The sequence below is a fragment of the Taeniopygia guttata genome, chromosome 2, assembly GCF_048771995.1.
Source record: "Taeniopygia guttata chromosome 2, bTaeGut7.mat, whole genome shotgun sequence".
Lineage (NCBI taxonomy): Eukaryota > Metazoa > Chordata > Aves > Passeriformes > Estrildidae > Taeniopygia > Taeniopygia guttata.
In genome coordinates, this window is record NC_133026.1 from 151,655,782 (window position 1) to 151,674,583 (window position 18,802).

Genomic DNA, 18,802 nt, shown 5'->3' on the forward strand with positions numbered 1-18,802 from the left:
CGATCCGCTCCGGGGCTTTTATCCCGTTGTTATCCCGTTGTTATCCCGCTGTTATCCCGCTGTTATCCCGCTGTTATCCCGTTGTTATCCCGCTGTTGTTATCCCGCTGCTGTTATCCCGCGTTTATCCCGCTGTTATCCCGCTTTTTACGGTTCGATCGCGCTGCTCCAGCTCCAGCCCGGCTTTTATCCCGCTGCGATCGATCGCGGGTTTATTGCGGGTTTACAGCTCGCTTTGGTGTGGATGTGTGTGCGGGTTTATCCCGGTTTATCCCGGGTTATCCCCGGGTTATTCCCGGTTTGCCGCTCCCGGCGCACGTGCGCATCCTCCGGGAGCCGCGGGCTGGAATTGCGGGAATTTTATAGCGGCGGGAATGGGCGGCGCGGCCCCTCCTCCCGGCGCGGATTCCTTGGAAAAGGAGCCTTTGGAAAGGGGAGCCCCAGGCCCGGCCCACCGGAGCTTTAACCCCTTCGCCGCATTCCCGGGAAACCGCCAATCCCTTCCCGCTTTTCCCCCAAAAATTCCCTTTATCCCAATCCCAAAGGTCCCGGGGAAACTCTGGAATCCCCCCCCACCACTCAGGATTTGTCCAATTCCCGGGAAACCGCCGCTCCCTTCCCGCTTTTCCCCAAAAAATTCCCTTTATCCCCATCCCAAAGCTCCCGGGGAAACTCTGGAATCCCCCCCCACCACTCGGGATTCGCTGAATTCCCGGGAAACTTGCTGTTCCTTTCCCAGTTTTCCCGAAAAATTCCCTTTATCCCAATCCCGAAGCTCCCGGGGAATTTCTGGAATCCCCCCCACCACTCGGGATTTGCCGCTCCTTTATCGCTTTTCCCCAAAAATTCCCTTTATCCCCATCCCGAATCTCCCAGGGAAACTCTGGAATCCCCCCCACCACTCGGGATTTTCCGAATTCCCGGGAAATTCGCCATTCCTTTCCCGCTTTTCCCCAAAAATTCCCTTTATCCCAATCCCAAAGCTCCCGGGGAATCTCTGGAATCCCTCCCACCACTCGGGATTCGCCAAATTCCCGGGAAATTCGCCGCTCCTTTCCTGCTTTCCCCAAAAATTCCTTTATCCCCATCCCAAAGCTCCCAGGGAATTTCTGGAATCCCCCCACCACTCGGGATTTGCCGTTCCTTTCCCAGTTTTCCCAAAAAATTCCCTTTATCCCCATCCCGAATCTCCCGGGGAATTTCTGGAATCCCCCCCCACCACTCGGGATTCACCAAATTCCCGGGAAATTTGCCGCTCCTTTCCTGCTTTTCCCAAAAATTCCCTTTATCCCCATCCCAAAGCTCCCAGGGAATTTCTGGGATCCCCCCCACCACCCGGGACTCGCCGCTCCTTTCCCGCTTTTCCCCAAAAATTCCCTTTATCCCAATCCCAAAGCTCCCGGGGAAGCTCTGGAATCACCACCACCACTTGGGATTCGCCGCTCCCTTCCCACTTTTCCCCAAAAATTCCCTTTATCCCCATCCCAAAGCTCCCGGGGAAGCTCCGGAATCCCCCCCACCACTCGGGATTCACCGAATTCCCGGGAAATTCGCCGCTCCTTTCCCGCTTTTCCCCAAAAATTCCCTTTATCCCCATCCCAAAGCTCCCGGAGAAGCTCTGGAATCCCTATGGAATTCCCCCCACCACTCGGGATTCGCCGCTCCTTTCCCGCTTTTCCCTAAAAATTCCCTTATCCCAGTCCCGAATCTCCCAGGGAAACTCTGGAATCCTCCCCCACCACTCAGGAATTGCAGCATTCCCGGGAAATTCGCTGCTCCTTTCCTGTTTTTCCAAAAAATTCCCTTTATCCCAATCCTGAAGCTCCCGGGGAACCTCTGGGATCCCCCCCACCACTTGGGATTCGCCGAATTCCCAGGAAATTCGCTGCTCCTTTCCTGCTTTTCCCAAAAATTCCCTTTATCCCCATCCCAAAGGTCCCGGGGAAACTCTGGGATCCCTCTGGAATCTCCCCCACCACTCGGGATTTGCCGAATTCCCGGGAAATTCGCCGTTCCCTTCCCGCTTTTCCCCAAAAATTCCCTTTATCCCTGTGCCCCCACTTCCCATTCCTGCGGGAATTCCAGTTGGGAATTGGGATCCATCCCGGCCCCTTCCCATTCCCAGGGAATTCCAGTTGGGAATTGGGATCAATCCCAGCCCATTCCTGCGGGAATTCCGGCTGGGAATTGGGATCAATCCCAGCCCCATCCCATTCGGGAATTCCGGTTGGGAATTGGGATCAATCCCGGCCCCTTCCCATTCCCAGGGAATTAACCCTTGAGGATCTGCTGGAATTCCCTGCCCGGGGCACCGGAATTCCAGAGGTTTCAGGTGTCATTCCCTGTCCCATTCCATGGGGCAGCCCCGGATTCTCTGGGAATTCCATCCCAAAATCCCGATATTCCATGGGGAGCCATTCCCTGTTTCCCGTCCCTCCAACCTCCATCCCAAACCCCTCTCCAGCTCTCCCAGAAAAACCTGGAAAAGGCTCTGGAAGGGGCTCTGGGATCTCCCGGGATTTCCACCTGGAAAACCGGCGTTTCCACCTGGAAAAATGGCATTTCTGCCTGGAAAAATGGCATTTCCACATGGAAAAATGGGATTTTCACCCAGAAAACCAACATTTCCACCTGGAAAACCAGCATTTCCTCCAGGAAAATCGGTATTTCTGCCTGGAAAAATGGCATTTTTGCCTGGAAAAACGGCATTTCCACCTGGAAAATCGGTATTTCTGCCTGGAAAAGTGCCATTTTTGCCTGGAAAAACGGCATTTCCACCTGGAAAATCGGTATTTCTGCCTGGAAAAGTGCCATTTTTGCCTGGAAAAACGGCATTTCCACCTGGAAAAACGGCATTTCCACCTGGAAAACCGGCACTTCCACCTGGAAAACCGGCATTTCCACCTGGAAAATCAGCGTTTCCAGCAGGAAAAGTGGTATTTCTGCCTGGAAAAATGGCATTTCCACCTGGAAAACCGGCGTTTCCACATGGAAAAATGGCATTTCTGCCTGGAAAAATGGCATTTCTGCCTGGAAAAATGGGATTTTCACCTGAAAACCCGGCACTTCCACCTGGAAAACCGGTGTTTCCACCTGGAAAAATGGGATTTTCACCTGGAAAACCGGCACTTCCACCTGGAAAACCGGCATTTCCACCTGGAAAAATGGCATTTCTGCCTGGAAAAACGGCGTTTCCACCTGGAAAAACAGAATTTCCACCTGGTAAAATGCTGTTTCCACCTGGAAAACTGGTGTTTCCACCTGGAAAAATGGCATTTCCACCTGGAAAACGGCATTTCTGCCTGGAAAACCGACATTTCCACCTGGAAAACTTGTCATTTCCACCAGGAAAACCGGTATTTCTGCCTGGAAAAATGGCATTTTTGCCTGGAAAAACAGCATTTCCACCTGGAAAACCGGTGTTTTCACCTGGAAAACCGGCGTTTCCACATGGAAAAATGGGATTTTCACCTGGAAAACCGACATTTCCACCAGGAAAACCGGTATTTCTGCCTGGAAAAATGGCATTTTTGCCTGGAAAAACGGCATTTCCACCTGGAAAACCGGTGTTTTCACCTGGAAAACCGGCGTTTCCACATGGAAAAATGGGATTTTCACCTGGAAAACCGACATTTCCACCAGGAAAACCGGTATTTCTGCCTGGAAAAATGGCATTTTCGCCTGGAAAAACGGCATTTCCACCTGGAAAACCGACATTTCCACCTGGAAAAATGGCATTTCCACATGGAAAATGGGATTTTCACCTGGAAAAATGGCATTTCTGCCTGGAAAAATGGCATTTTCACCTGGAAAACCGGTGTTTCCACATGGAAAAATGGCATTTCTGCCTGGAAAACTGACATTTCCACCTGGAAAACCGGCATTTCTGCCTGGAAAAATGGCATTTTAGCCTGGAAAAATGGCATTTTAGCATGGAAAAATGGGATTTTCACCTGGAAAACCGGCGTTTACACATGGAAAAATAGGATTTCCACATGGAAAAATGGGATTTTCACCTGGAAAACCAACATTTCCACCTGGAAAAACGGGATTTCCACCTGGAACACGGCATTTCCACCTTTTCCCTGCTTTTTCCCGAGCTTTCCCCGCTTTTCCAGCGGCGCCTCCCGGGAGCTCCGCGCGGGAGGTTCGTTCCCGGCCGGATCGCGGCACCTTCCGTGCGCTGCCGCACTTAATCCCCGTCTGGGCAGCTTCCGAAATCCAAACCTCTGCTCCGAAATCCAACCCTCTGCTCCGAAATCCAACCCTCTGTCATCCCCTTCCCGGCCTCTGGAAGCTCCCGGAGCCATCTGCTTTCGCTTAGCGGTCCCCGCGCCGCTGCTCCGGCAGAATTCCCGGGAAAACGCCGGATCCCGGCGAGCCCAGCCTTGGGAATGATCCCCCCGGGGCACAGGGGGATCCCGACCCAGCGGGGGGTGCAGGGAGTCCCAAAATCTGTGGGATTCCGGCCAAAATCTGTGGGATTCTGGCCAAAATCTGTGGGATTGCGGCTAAAATTTGTGGGATTGTGGCCAAAATCTGTGGGATTGCGGCCAAAATCCGTGGGATCGCAGCCAGGGATGTGGAGATGGTCCAGGTCGGAGGCTGGAGGCTCAGGGAGTCCCAAAATCCAGGGAATCGCAGCCAAAATCCATGGAATTGCAGCTGGGGGCACAGGGGGTCCCAAAATCCAGGGAATTACAGCCAAAATTCATGGAATTGCAGTCAGGGATGTGAGGATGATCATGGGCAGAGGGTGGGGGTGCAGGGAGTCCCAAAATCCAGGGAATTGCAGCCAAAATTCATGGAATCACAGCTAGATTCCAGGGAATTGCATCCAGAATCCATGGGATCACAACTAGGGGCAAGGAGATGATTGGGGGCACAGGGAGTCCCAAAATCCAGGGAATTGCAGCCAAAATCCATGGAATTGCAGCCAGGGATGTGGAGATGGTCCAGGTCGGAGGCTGGAGGCTCAGGGAGTCCCAAAATCCATGGAATCGCAGCCAGAATCCATGGAATCACAACCAGGGACGTGGAGATGATTGGGGGCACAGGGAGTCCCAAAATCCATGGAATCGTGGCCAAAATCCGTGGAATTGCAGCCGGGGATCATGGGCAGAGGGTGGGGGTGCAGGGAGTCCTGAAATTCATGGAATTGCAGACAAAATCCATGGGATAACAACCCGGGACGTGGAGATGATTGGGGGTGCAGAGAGTCCCAAAATCCGTGGGATTGCGGCCAAAATCTGTGGGATTGCTGCCAGGGATGTGGAGATGGTCCAGGTCGGAGGCTGGAGGCTCAGGGAGTCCCAAAATCCATGGAATTACAGCCAAAATCCATGGAATTGCAGCCAGGGATCATGGGCAGAGGGTGGGGGTGCAGGGAGTCCCAAAATCCAGGGAATTGCAGCCAAAGTCCATGGAATTACAGACAAAATCCGTGGAATTGCAGCCAGAATCCGTGGAATCACAGCTAGAATCCATGGAATCACAACCAGGGACGTGGAGATGATTGGGGGCGCAGGGAGTCCCAAAATCCAGGGAATTGCAGCCAAAATCCATGGAATTGCAGTCTGGGATCATGGGCAGAGGGTGGGGGTGCAGGGAGTCCCAAAATCCGTGGAATCGCAGCCAAAATCCATGGAATTGCAGCCAAAATTCATGGAATCACAGTCTGGGATGTGGAGATGGTCATGGGCAGAGGGTGGGAGTGCAGGGAGTCCCGAAATTCATGGAATTACAGCCAAAATCCATGGAATTGCAGCCAGAATCCATGGAATTGCAGCTGGGGGTGCAGGGAGACCCAAAATCCAGGGAATTGCAGCCAAAATCCAGGGAATCAGAGTCAAAATCCATGAAATCACAAGCAGGGACACCGAGATTTGGGAATGCTGCAGGATGGGATTTGGGAATGCTGCGGGATGGGATTTGGGAATGCTGTAGGATGGGATTTGGGAATGCTGCAGGATGGGATTTGGGAATGCTGTAGAATGGAATGTGGGAATACTGTGGGATAAGATTTGGGAATGCTGTGCCTCTGCCATCCCCTTTTCCCTGTGTGTGGCTCAGATATTTTCAGGGAATGGTCCCTTTTCCTGTGGATATTTTTAGGGAAGGATCCTTTCCCTCTGCCAGGAATGCACAGCAGGAATGCCCGGGACCATTCCAAAAAAAACTTCCCACCTGGAGCTGCAGCAGCCACGGAGCTGGCTCTGCTCCCGGCTCCATTCCCATTCCCATTCCCATTCCCATTCCCATTCCCATTCCCATTCCCATTCCCATTCCCATTCCCCATTCCCATTCCCATTCCCATTCCCATTCCCATCTTTCCCAGAGCCCCTTTACCCTCTGGAAGCATTTCCAAGGTTTTCTTGGGATTCCCTTACACTTTTCCCTGTGTTTTCCTTGGGAAGCATCTCCAAGGATTCCCCGGAATTCCCTCACCCCGTTCTCCAATGTTTACCTGGAATTCCCTCATGCTTTTCTCCAAGAATTCCCTGGAATTCCCCCAGCCCTTTCCTCCAAAGATTCCCTGGAATTCCCTCACCCCTTTCCCCCAAGGATTCCCTGGAATTCCCTCACCCTTTTCTCCAAGAATTCCCTGGAATTCCCTCAGCCCTTTCCTCCAAGGATTCCCTGGAATTCCCTCACTCTTTTCTCCAAGGATTCCCTGGAATTCCCTCACCCTTTTCTCCAAGATTTTCCTGGAATTCCCTCATGCTTTTCTTTGAGATTTTCCTGGAATTCCCTCACCCTTTCCTCCAAGGTTTCCCCAGAATTCCATCACCCTTTCCTCCAAGAATTCCCTGGAATTCCCTCTCCCCTTTCCTCCAAGAATTCCCTGGAATTCCCTCTCCCCTTTCCTCCAAGGATTCCCTGGAATTCCCTCTCCCCTTTCCTCCAAGGATTCCCTGGAATTCCCTCACCCTTTCCTCCAAGGATTCCCTGGAATTCCCTCACCCTTTCCTCCAAGGATTCCCTGGAATTCCCTCACCCTTTCCTCCAAGGATTCCCTGGAATTCCCTCACTCTTTCATCCAAGGATTCCCAGGAATTCCCTCACCCTTTTCTCCAAGAATTCCCCGGAATTCCCTCACCCTTTTCTCCAATGTTTTCCTGGAATTCCCTCACCCTTTCCTCCAAAGTTTTCCTGGAATTCCCTCACCCTTTTCTCCAAGAATTCCCTGGAATTCCCTCTCCCTTTTCTCCAAGAATTCCCTGGAATTCCCTCACCCTTTTCTCCAAGGACTCCCTGGAATTCCATCTCCCCTTTCCTCCAAGGATTCCCCGGAATTCCCTCACCCTTTCCTCCAAGGATTCCCTGGAATTCCCTCACCCTTTCCTCCAAGAATTCCCTGGAATTCCCTGTTCTCCCCTGACCCTTTTCCCGCTGTTTCTCCCAGGACATCCGGAACACGGTGGGGAACATTCCCATGGAATGGTACCAGGATTTTCCGCACGTGGGCTACGACCTGGACGGGAAGAAGATCTACAAACCCCTGCGGAGCAAGGACGAGCTGGACCTGTTCCTGGAGAAGATGGAAAACCCGGAATACTGGTGAGCAATTCCCGGGAAGGGCCTGGAAAACCTTGGGATAGCGGGAGGTGTCCCATGGGATGGGGATGAGCCTTAAAATCCCGAAGCGTTCCGTGATTCCGTGGATTTGTTCCACACTTGGAATTTGTGTGGGCTTGGAGATCCCAAAATTCCCGGAATTCAGCGTTCTGGAGCCTTCCTGAGCTTTCCCGGGGTGATTCCGGGTATGTGGATTTGGGATCAGGCACGGAGATTCCCTCTGTCCAATCCATCCTCAGCTGCATCCCGGGAATCCCTCTGCATCCCGGGAATCCCTCTGCATCCCGGGAATCCCTCTGTATCCCGGGAATCCCTCTGCATCCCGGGAATCCTTCTGCATCCCGAGAATCCCTCTGCATCCCGGGAATTCCTCTGCATCCCGGGAATCCCTCTGCATCCCGGGAATCCATGTGCATCCCGGGACTCCCATTCCTGTCCTGGTCCTGGGTATCCCTGTCCATCCTGGGAATTCTGTCCCAATCCTGGGAATCCCTGTCCCATATCCCAGAAGTCCTGTCCCATATCCCAGAATCCCTGTCCCATATCCCAGTGTCCATCCCAGTGTCCACCCACTGTCCACCCCTATCCCATATCCTGGGAATCCCGTCCCACATCCTGAGATCCCTGTGTCCATCCCAGTGTCCATCCCTTTGTCCATCCTGGGATTCCAGGTGTCCCACATCCCAGTGTCCCATATCCTTGTGTCCCCAATCCCGGTGTCCCTGTCCCAGTGTCCCGGTATCCCGGGACATGTCCGTATCCCAGTGTCCCCCATCCTGGTGTCCTGGGATGTGTCAGTATCCCGGGATACGTCCGTATCCCAGTGTCCATATCCTGGTGTCCGTATCCCGGTGTCCGTATCCCGGTGTGTCCCTGTGTCCTGGTGTCCTGGGAGGTGTCATTATCCCAGAATGTGTCCATATCCCGGTGTCCGTATCCTGGTGTCCCCCATCCTGGTGTCGGTATCCCGGGATGTGTCGGTATCCCGGGAGGTGTTGTTATCCCAGTGTCTGTATCCCAGTGTCCGTATCCCGGTGTGTCCCTCTGTCCCGGTGTCCCGGGATGTGTTGTTATCCCAAGAATGTGTCCATATCCTGGTATCCATATCCCGATATCCGTATGCCGGTATCCTGGTGTGTCCCTCTGTCCCACTGTCCTGGGAGGTGTTGGTATCCCGGGATGTGTCCGTATCCCGGTGTGTCCCTTTGTCCCAGTGTCCGTGTCCCGGTGTCTGTATCCCGGTGTGTCCCGGTGTTCCGGGAGGTGCCGTTATCCCGGGAATGTGTCCGTATCCCGGTATCCCGGTGTGTCACTGTGTCCCGGTGTCCCGGGAGGTGCCGTTATCCCGGGATGTGTCCCGGTGTGTCCCTTTGTCCTGGTGTCCTGGGATGTGTCGGTATCCTGGGAGGTGTCCGTATCCCGGTGTGTCCCTCTGTCCCGGCATGTCCCAGGAGGTGCCGTTATCCCGGGAATGTGTCCGTGTCCTGGCATGTCCCACTATTGTCCCGGTGTCCTGGGAGGTGCCGATATCCCGGGATGTGTTGGTGTCCCAGGAGGTGCCGTTATCCCGGGATGTGTCTGTATCCCGGTGTGTCCCGGTGTCCTGGGAGGTGCCATTATCCCGTGACCGTGTCCCGGTGTCCCTGTGTCCCGGGAGGTGCCGATATCCCGGGATGTGTTGGTGTCCTGGGAGGTGCCGTTATCCCGTTATCCCATTTATCCCGTTATCCCGTTATCCCGGCAGGCGCACGGTGCAGGACCGGCAGACGGGGGCGGAGGTGCCGCTCTCGGAGGAGCAGCTGGAGCTGATCCGGCGGCTGCAGCGCGGAAACTTCGGGGACGTCAACTTCGACCCCTACGAGGTCAGGCACCGTTCCCAACGGGAATGTCGGGAACAATTCCCAACGGGAATGCCGGGAACAATTCCCAACGGGAATGCCGGGCGGGAAACCCCAGGGGTGGAATTCCCAATGGGAATGGGATGGAATTCCCGCCTGGAATGCTGAAAGGGGAGGCCCCAGGAATGGAATTCCCACCAGGAATGTCCCAGGGATGGAATTCCCAGTGGGAATGGGATGGAATTCCTAATTGGAATGCCCCAGGGGAGGCCTCAGGGGTGGAATTCCCAATGGGAATAGGGTGGAATTCCTGCCGGGAATGCCCCAGGGATGGAATTCCTAATGGGAATGGGATGGAATTCCCACCTGGAATGCTGAAAAGGGAGGCCCCAGGGATGGAATTCCCACCGGGAATGCCCCAAGGGAGGCCCCAGGGATGGAATTCCCACTGGGAATAGGGTGGAATTCCTGGCAGGAATGCCCCAGGGGAGGCCTCAGGGATGGAATTCCCAGTGGGAATGTCCCAGGGATGGAATTCCTAATGGGAATGGGGTGGAATTCCTGCCCGGAATGCTGAAAGGGGAGGCCCCAGGGATGGAATTCCCAGTGAAAATGTCCCAGGGATGGAATTCCCAATGGGAATAGGGTGGAATTCCTGCTGGGAATGCCCCAGGGGAGGCCTCAGGGATGGAATTCCCACTGGGAATGGGATGGAATTCCTGCCTGGAATGCTGAAAGGGGAGGCCCCAGGGATGGAATTCCCACTGGGAATGTGGGACATGAGTCCCTGGGGATGGAATTCCCATTGGGAATGCGGGACATGAGGCCCTGGGGATGGAATTCCCACCGGGAATGTGGGACATGAGGCCCTGGGGATGGAATTCCCGTTGGGAATGTGGGACATGAGGCCCTGGGGATGGAATTCCCGTCGGGAATGTGGGACATGAGGCCCTGGGGATGGAATTCCTGTTGGGAATGTGGGACATGAGGCCCTGGGGATGGAATTCCCATTGGGAATGGGATGGAATTCCTTCCTGGAATGCTGAAAAGGGAGGCCCCAGGGATGGAATTCCCGCTGGGAATGTGGGACATGAGGCCCTGGGATGGAATTCCCATTGGGAATGCAGGACATGAGGCCCTGGGGATGGAATTCCCGTTGGGAATGTGGGACATGAGGCCCTGGGATGGAATTCCCATCGGGAATGTGGGACATGAGGCCCTGGGGATGGAATTCCCATTGGGAATGCGGGCTGGGGGCTGAGCATTCCCGGTTTTCCAGCCGGCCGTGGATTTCTTCAGCCACGAGGTGCGGATCCACCCGGTGACCAACCGGCCCGCGGACAAAAGGAGCTTCATCCCCTCCCTGGTGGAGAAGGAAAAGGTGGGAAAGGCCGGAATTCCGGGGGGAGAGGCCGGAATTCCGGGGGGGATCCCGGAATTCCGGGGGGAGATCCGGGCGGGAAAGCTGAGGAGGGTGGGAAGATCCCGGCGGGATGGAGATTGGGAAGATCCAGGTGGGATCAGGAGATTGGGAAGATCCAGGTGGGATGAGGAGAATGGAAAGATCCTGGTGGGATCAGGAAGGTTGGGAAGATCCAGGTGGGATCAGGAGGATCCATGGAAATCTGAGGAGGATGGAAAAAGCTCCGGTGGGATGAGGAGGATGGAAAAACTCTGGTGGGATAGAGATTGGAGATATCCAGATGGGATCAGGAGATTGGAAAGATCCTGGTGGGATCAGGAGATTGGGAAGATCCAGGTGGGATCAGGAGGATCCATGGAAAGCTGAGGAGGATGGGATGGAAAAACCAAGGAGATTGGAAAAATCCAGGTGGGATCAGGAGAATGGGAGGATCCTGGTGGGATGAGGAGGTTGGGAAGATCCTGGTGGGATCAGGAGATTGGGACGATCCAGGTGGGATCAGGAGATTGGGAAGATCCAGGTGGGATCAGGAGATTGGGACAATCCAGGTGGGACCAGGAGGATCCATGGAAATCTGAGGAGGATGGAAAAGCTCCAGTGGGATGGAGATTGGGAAGATCCTGGTGGGATGAGGAGATGGGAAAGATCCAGGTGGGATGAGGAGGGTGGAAAAGCTGAAAAGGATGGAAAGATCCCAATGGATTGAGGGGATTGGAAAGATTCCGTGGGATGAGGCGGTTGGAAAGATCCCGGTGGGATCAGGAGATGGGAAAGACCCAGGTGGGATGAGGAGGATCCATGGAAAGCTGAGAAGGATGGAAAAGCTCCGGTGGGATGGAGATTGGAGATATCCAGATGGGATCAGGAGATTGGGAAGATCCAGGTGGGATCAGGAGGTTGGAAAGATCCAGGTGGGATGAGGAGATTGGGAAAGATCCTGGTGGGATCAGGAGGATCCATGGGAAGCTGAGGAGGATGGAAAAGCTCCAGTGGGATGGAGATTGGGAAGATGCAGGTGGGATAAGAAGGGTGGAAAAATTGAAGAGGATGGAAAGATCCCAATGGATTGAGGGGATTGGAAAGATCCCAGTGGGATGAGGAGGTTGGGAAGATCCTGGTGGGATCAGGAGATGGGAAAGATCTAAATGGGATGGGGAGGTTGGAAAGCTCAGGAAGATGGAAAGATCCCAATGGAATGAAATTGGAAAGGTCCAGGTGGGATCAGGAGATTGGGAAGATCCAGGTGGGATCAGGAGATTGGAAAGATCCAGGGGGGATGAGGAGGATCCATGGAAAGCTGAGGAGTTTGGAAAGATCCAGGTGGGACCAGGAGAATGGAAAGATCCTGGTGGGATCAGGAGATTGGGAAGATCCAGGTGGGATCAGGAAGATCCATGGAAATCTGAGGAGGATGGAAAAGCTCTGGTGGGATGGGAAGATTGGAAAGGTCCAGGTGGGATCAGGAGATTGGAACGATCCAGGTGGGATCAGGAGATTGGGAAGATCCAGGTGGGATGAGGAGGTTGGGAAGATCCAGGTGGGATCAGGAGGATCCCTGGAAAACTGAGGAGGATGGGATGGAAAAGCCAAGGAGATTGGAAAAATCCTGGTGGAATCAGGAGAATGGAAAAATCCAGGTGGGATGAGGATGGGAAGATCCTGGTGGGATCAGGAGGTTGGGAAGATCCAGGTGGGACCAGGAGAATGGAAAGATCCAGGTGGGATGAGGAGATTGGGAAGATCCTGGTGGGATCAGGGGATTGGGAAGGTCCAGGTGGGATGAGGAGGATCCATGGAAAGCTGAGGAGGATGGAAAAGCTCTGGTGGGATGGAGATTGGGAAGATCCTGGTGGGATCAGGAGATGGGAAAGATCTAAATGGGATGGGGAGGTTGGAAAGCTCAGGAAGATGGAAAGATCCCAATGGAATGAGATTGGAAAGATCCAGGTGGGACCAGGAGGATCCATGGAAAGCTGAGGAGGATGGAAAAACTCCGGTGGGACGAGGAGATTGGAAAGATCCAGGTGGGACCAGGAGATTGGAAAGATCCAGGTGGGATCAGGAGGTTGGAAAGATCCAGGTGGGATGAGGAAGATCCATGGAAAGCTGAGAAGGATGGAAAAGCTCTGGTGGGATGGAGATTGGGAAGATCCTGGTGGGATCAGGAGATTGGGAAGATCCTCGTGGGATCAGGAGATTGGGAAAATCCGGGTGGGATCAAGAGGTTGGAAAGATCCAAGTGGGACCAGGAGGATCCATGGGAAGCTGAGGAGGATGGAAAAACTCCAGTGGGACGAGGAGATTGGAAAGATCCAGGTGGGATCAGGAGTTAGGAAAGATCCAGGTGGGATGAGGAGGGTGGAAAAACTGAAGAGGAAGGAAAGATCCAGGTGGGACCAGGAGATGGGAAAGATCTAAATGGGATGGGGAGGATGGAAAGCTCAGGAAGATGGAAAGATCCCGATGGAATGAGATTGGAAAGATCCAGGTGGGAACAGGAGGATCCATGGAAAGCTGAGAAGGATGGAAAAGCTCCAGTGGGACGAGGAGATTGGAAAAATCCAAGTGGGATCAGGAGATTGGGAAGATCCAGGTGGGATCAGGAGAATGGAAAGATCCGGGTGGGATGAGGAGGATCCATGGAAAGCTGAGGAGGATGGAAAAGCTCTGGTAGGGTGGAGATTGGGAAGATCCAGATGGGACCAAGAGATTGGGAAGATCCTGGTGGGACCAGGAGATTGGGAAGATCCAGATGGGATCAGGAGGATGGAAAGATCCAGGTGGGATCAGGAGATTGGAAAAATCCAAGTGGGATCAGGAGATTGGAAAGATCCAGGTGGGATCAGGAGATCCATGGGAATCTGAGGAGGATGGAAAAACTCCGGTGGGATGAGGAGATTGGAGATATCCAGGTGGGATGAGGAGATTGGGAAGATCCAGGTGCGATCAGGAGATTGGGAAGATCCTGGTGGGATGAGGAGGATCCATGGAAAGCTGTGGAGGATGGAAAAGCTCTGGTGGGATGGAGATTGGAAAGATCCCGGTGGGATGAGGATGGAAAGATCCAGGTGGGATCAGGAGATTGGGAAGATCCAGATAGGATCAGGAGGATCCATGGAAATCTGAGGAGGATGGAAAAGCTCCGGTGGGACGAGGAGGATGGAAAACTCCTCCCGGCCCTCCCCAAATCCCGGGAATGCTCCGCAGGTCTCCAAGCTGGTCCACGCCATCAAGATGGGCTGGATCCAGCCCCGGAAGCCGAAGGAAAACGTTCCCGCTTTTTACGACCTGTGGGCGCGGGAGGATCCCAACTCGGTGCTGGGCCGGCACAAGATGCACGTCCCCGCTCCCAAAATCCCGCTGCCGGGCCACGCCGAGTCCTACAACCCCCCCCCGGAATTCCTGCTCAGCCCCGAGGAGGTGGGAACGCCGGGAATTCCGGGAGACCCCCCGGGGCTGCTCCTGGAGGGGATCCGGGGGATCACGTTGATTTTCCGGGGAATTTTTTGGGATGGTTCATCCCTGGGGTTGCTCAAGGGTGGGGGGAGTTTTGGGAATTGTCGCTGATTCATCCCATTCCCATTCCTATTCCCATTCCATCCCTTCCCCATCCTCATTCCCATCCCATTCCCATTTTTCCCATTCCCAATTCCATCTTCATTTCCATCCATCCGCATCCCCATTCCCATCCCATTCCCATTTCCATTTTTCCCAGTCCCATTCCCAATCCCATCCCCATCCACATTCCCATTGCCATTTCCCCATTCCCAATCCCATCTTCATTTCCATCCCCATTCCCATCCCATTCCCATTTCCATTTTTCCCAGTCCCATTCCCATCCCATCCTCATTCCCATTCACATTTTTCCCATTCCCAATCCCATCCTCATTCCCATTTGTCCCATTCCCATTTTCCCCATTCCCATTTTTCCCAATCCCATTCCCAATCCCAATCCCAATCCTGTCCCCGCTCCCAAAATCCCGCTGCCGGGCCACGCCGAGTCCTACAACCCCCCCCCGGAATTCCTGCTCAGCCCCGAGGAGGTGGGAACGCCGGGAATTCCGGGAGACCCCACGGGGCTGCTCCTGGAGGGGATCCGGGGGATCACGTTGAGTTGGGAAGGGTTTTTCCAGGGAATTCTTTGGGATGGTTCATCCCTGGGGTTGAACCATCCTGGTTCAACCCCATCCTGGGGTGGGGTGAGTTTTGGGAATTATCGCTGATTCATCCCGTTCCCAATCCTATTCCCATTATCCCATTCACATTCCCCAATTCCCAAGTTGATCCATCCCATCTCCATTCCCATCCCCATTTTTCCCATTCCCTTTTTTCCCATTCCCAGTCCCATTCCCATCCCATCCCCATTCTCATTCCATTCCCAATCCCATCCCAGTCCCATCCCCATTCCCATTCCCATTCCCAGTTGGATCCATCCCCTTCCCAATCCCATCACCATCCCCATCCCCATTCCCATTTTCCCCAGTCCCATCACCATCCTCATCCCCATTCCCATTTTTCCCATTCCCATTCCCATTCCATTCCCATTCCCAGCTGGATCCATCCCATCCCCCTCCCCATCCCCATTCCCATTCCCATTTTTCCCATTCTCAATCCCATTCCCATTTTCCCATCACCATCCCCATTCCCATTTTTCCCATTCCCAATCCCATTCCCATTTTTCCCATTCCCATTCCCATTCCAATTCTCAGCTGGATCCATCTCATCCTCATTCCCATCCCCATCCACATTCCCATTCCCATTTTTCCCATTCCCATTCATTCCATTCCCATTCCCATTCCCAGTTGGATCCATCCCCATTCCCATTCCCATTTTTTCCATTCCCAATCCCATTCCCATTATCCCATTCCAGGTTCTGTCCCCATCCCCATTCCCATCCCCATTCCCATTTTTCCCATTGCCAATCCTATTCCCATCCTATCCCCATTCCCATTCTCAGATGGATCCATCCCATCCCCATTCCCATCCCCATTTTTCCCATTCCCATTTTTCCCATTCCCAATCACATTCCTATCCCCATTCCCATTATCCCATTCCCAATCCCATTCCCATTCCATTCCACTCCCATTCCCATTCCCAGCTGGATCCATCCCATCCCCATTCCCATTCCCCATTCCCATTTTCCCCATTCTCAATCCCATTCCTATTATCCCATCTCCATCCCCATTCCCATTTTTTCCATTCCCAATCCCATCCCCATCCCCATTTTTCCCATTCCCATTTTTCCCATCCCCATCCCCATCCCCATTCCCATTTTTCCCATTCCCAATCCCATTCCATTCCCATTCCCATTTTTCCCATTCCCAATCCCATTCCATTCCCATTCCCATTCCCAGCTGGATCCATCCCATCCCCATTCCCATCCCCATTCCCATTCTATTCCATTCCCATTTCCATTCCATTCCCATTCCCAGTTGGATCCATCCCCTTCCCAATCCCATCCCCATCCCCATTCCCATTCCCATTTCCTCACCCCACCGTTCCCGCTCCCGGAATTCCCGCAGAAACTGGCCTGGGAGCAGCAGGAGCCGTCCGAGCGCCGCCTGAACTTCATCCCGCAGAAATTCCGGAGCCTGCGCGCCGTTCCCGCCTATTCCCGCTTCATCCACGAGCGCTTCGAGCGCTGCCTCGACCTCTACCTCTGCCCCCGCCAGCGCAAGATGCGGGTGGGCATCCCAAATCCCGGAAAAAACCGGGAATGCCGCGCCGGGAACGCCGGCCTGGCATTCCCAACCATCCCGGGGATTCCCGGCCGGAGCTGGGAAGGGTTTCCCGGGAAGCTCCGGAGGGTCGGGAGCAGCTGGGATCGGTGCGGTGTCTTTCCCGCAGGTCAACGTGGATCCCGAGGATCTCATTCCCAAACTTCCGCGGCCCAGGGATCTGCAGCCCTTCCCCACCACCCAGGCCCTGGTGAGGGATTTTCGGGAATATTCCCCTGGGATTTGGTGGAATTCCGGGATTTGGGGCCTCGGGAAGCAGGGCAGGGACTGAGGGTGAGGATTTCCGGGAGAAGCTGATCCCAGCTGGAATTCCTGCGGCTCTGGGAAATCTTCCCGGGATTTCCTGGAATATGGGGCTGGGGAGGGTCCCCTTTTCCCGGGATTTTTGGGAATGGCTCCAGAGAAATTCCCGGGAGTGGCTGAGGGATCATGGGGGGCTCATCCCAGAGAAAAACGGGATTGAGGGGATCCAGGGGGATCCAGGGCGGGATCTGCTCCCAGGGAAAACAGGGACAGGACCCAGGGAACGACCTCGGGTTGGGATTTTTGGGAATATTCCCCTGGAAAGGGCTGGAATTCCAGCTGGGATCCCCATTCCCAGGATTTCCTCTCCCTGTGGATGTGGCCAGGCTGGGATCCCCATTCCCAGCTGGAATTCCGGGGTGGGATCCCCATTCCCAGCTGGAATTCCGGGATGGGATCGCCATTCCCAGCTGGAATTCTGGGATGGGATCCCCATTCCCAGCTGGAATTCCGGGCTGGGATCCCCATTCCCAGCTGGAATTCCGGGCTTGAATCGCCATTCCCGGCTGGAATTCCAGGCTGGAATCCCCATTCCCAGCTGGAATTCCAGGCTGGAATCGCCATTCCCAGCTGGAATTCCGGGCTGGAATTGCCATTCCCAGCTGGAATTCTGGGGTGGGATCCCCATTCCCAGCTGGAATTCCGGGATGGGATCCCCATTCCCGGATGGAATTGCCATTCCCGGCTGGAATTCCGGGCTGGAATCGCCATTCCCATCTGGAATTCCGGGGTGGGATCCCCATTCCCAGGATTTCCCATCCCTGTGGATGTGGCCAGGCTGGAATCGCCATTCCCGGCTGGAATTCTGGGGTGGGATCCCCATTCCCAGCTGGAATTCCAGGCTGGAATCGCCATTCCCGGATGGAATTCCAGGGTGGGATCCCCATTCCCAGCTGGAATTCCGGGCTGGAATCCCCATTCCCAGCTGGAATTCCAGGCTGGAATTGCCATTCCCGGCTGTAATTCTGGGGTGGAATCCCCATTCCCAGGATTTCCCATCCCTGTGGATGTGGGTTGGGATGTCCTTGGCCGTGCTCCCTCCAGATCCCAAATTCCTCCTCCCTTCCCAAAATCCCAACTTTTCCTCCTCCTTCCCGGGGGTTCCGGAGCAGCTCCTGGAGGCTCCCAGGGAGCTCCTGGGATTTGGGATTCTCCCTCATTCCCGGTTTTTCCCAGATTTACCGCGGCCACTCCAGCCTGGTGCGGACCCTGAGCGTCTCCCCCAGCGGGCAGTGGTTGGTGTCAGGTACGGATCTGCCCCCGGATCGGGAATTCCCGGGATAATCCCGTGGATCCGCAGCCCAGCTCCACCCGGAGCTCTCCGGGCCCATCTTCGGGATCCGTCGGCTCTGGGGGAGGATCCCGGGATTGGCCCCGTCCTGCGGTGCCTCTGGAAAACTCCGGAGCTTTTCCAGCTGCCCTGGGTCCCAGTCCCATTCCCATTGTCCCATTATCCCAATCCCATTATCCCATTATCCCATTATCCCATTATCCCATTATCCCGTTCCCATTATCCCATAATCCCAATCCCATTCCCATTATCCAATCTCATTCCCATTTCCATTCCATTCCCATACCTGTTCCCATCCCATTCCCAATCCCATTCCCATGATCCCATTCACATCCTACTCCTATTCCCGTTATCCCTTTCCCATCCCCATTCCTATTCATGTTCCCATTCCCATTATCCTATTCCCATTCCCATAAATCCATTCCCATTTTCCCATTCCCATTTTCCCATTCCCATTATCCCAACCCCATTCTCAATCTCATTACACCCTTATCCCATTCCCAATCCCATTCCCATTCTCCCATCCCCAATCCCATTATCCCATCGCCATCCCCATTATCCCATTCCTGTTCTCCCATTCCCATTCTCCCATCCCCATCCCCATTATCCCAATCCCATTATCCCATCCCCAT

At 54.3% G+C, this 18,802-nt stretch overlaps 1 protein-coding gene across 3 annotated transcripts in view; it reads left to right on the forward strand.

Moving 5' to 3' along the window:
* Window positions 1-18,802, forward strand: part of BOP1 (BOP1 ribosomal biogenesis factor) — a 98,892-nt gene that overhangs the window by 69,826 nt on the left and 10,264 nt on the right. For all 3 annotated transcript variants that reach the window (XM_072925132.1, XM_072925131.1, XM_072925130.1), the window contains exons 4-10: window positions 7,405-7,559; window positions 9,322-9,439; window positions 10,695-10,796; window positions 14,046-14,258; window positions 16,361-16,522; window positions 16,686-16,766; window positions 18,056-18,125. In XM_072925132.1, coding sequence (XP_072781233.1) covers window positions 7,405-7,559; window positions 9,322-9,439; window positions 10,695-10,796; window positions 14,046-14,258; window positions 16,361-16,522; window positions 16,686-16,766; window positions 18,056-18,125 — 901 coding nt within the window. The remainder of the gene's footprint in view (window positions 1-7,404; window positions 7,560-9,321; window positions 9,440-10,694; window positions 10,797-14,045; window positions 14,259-16,360; window positions 16,523-16,685; window positions 16,767-18,055; window positions 18,126-18,802) is intronic.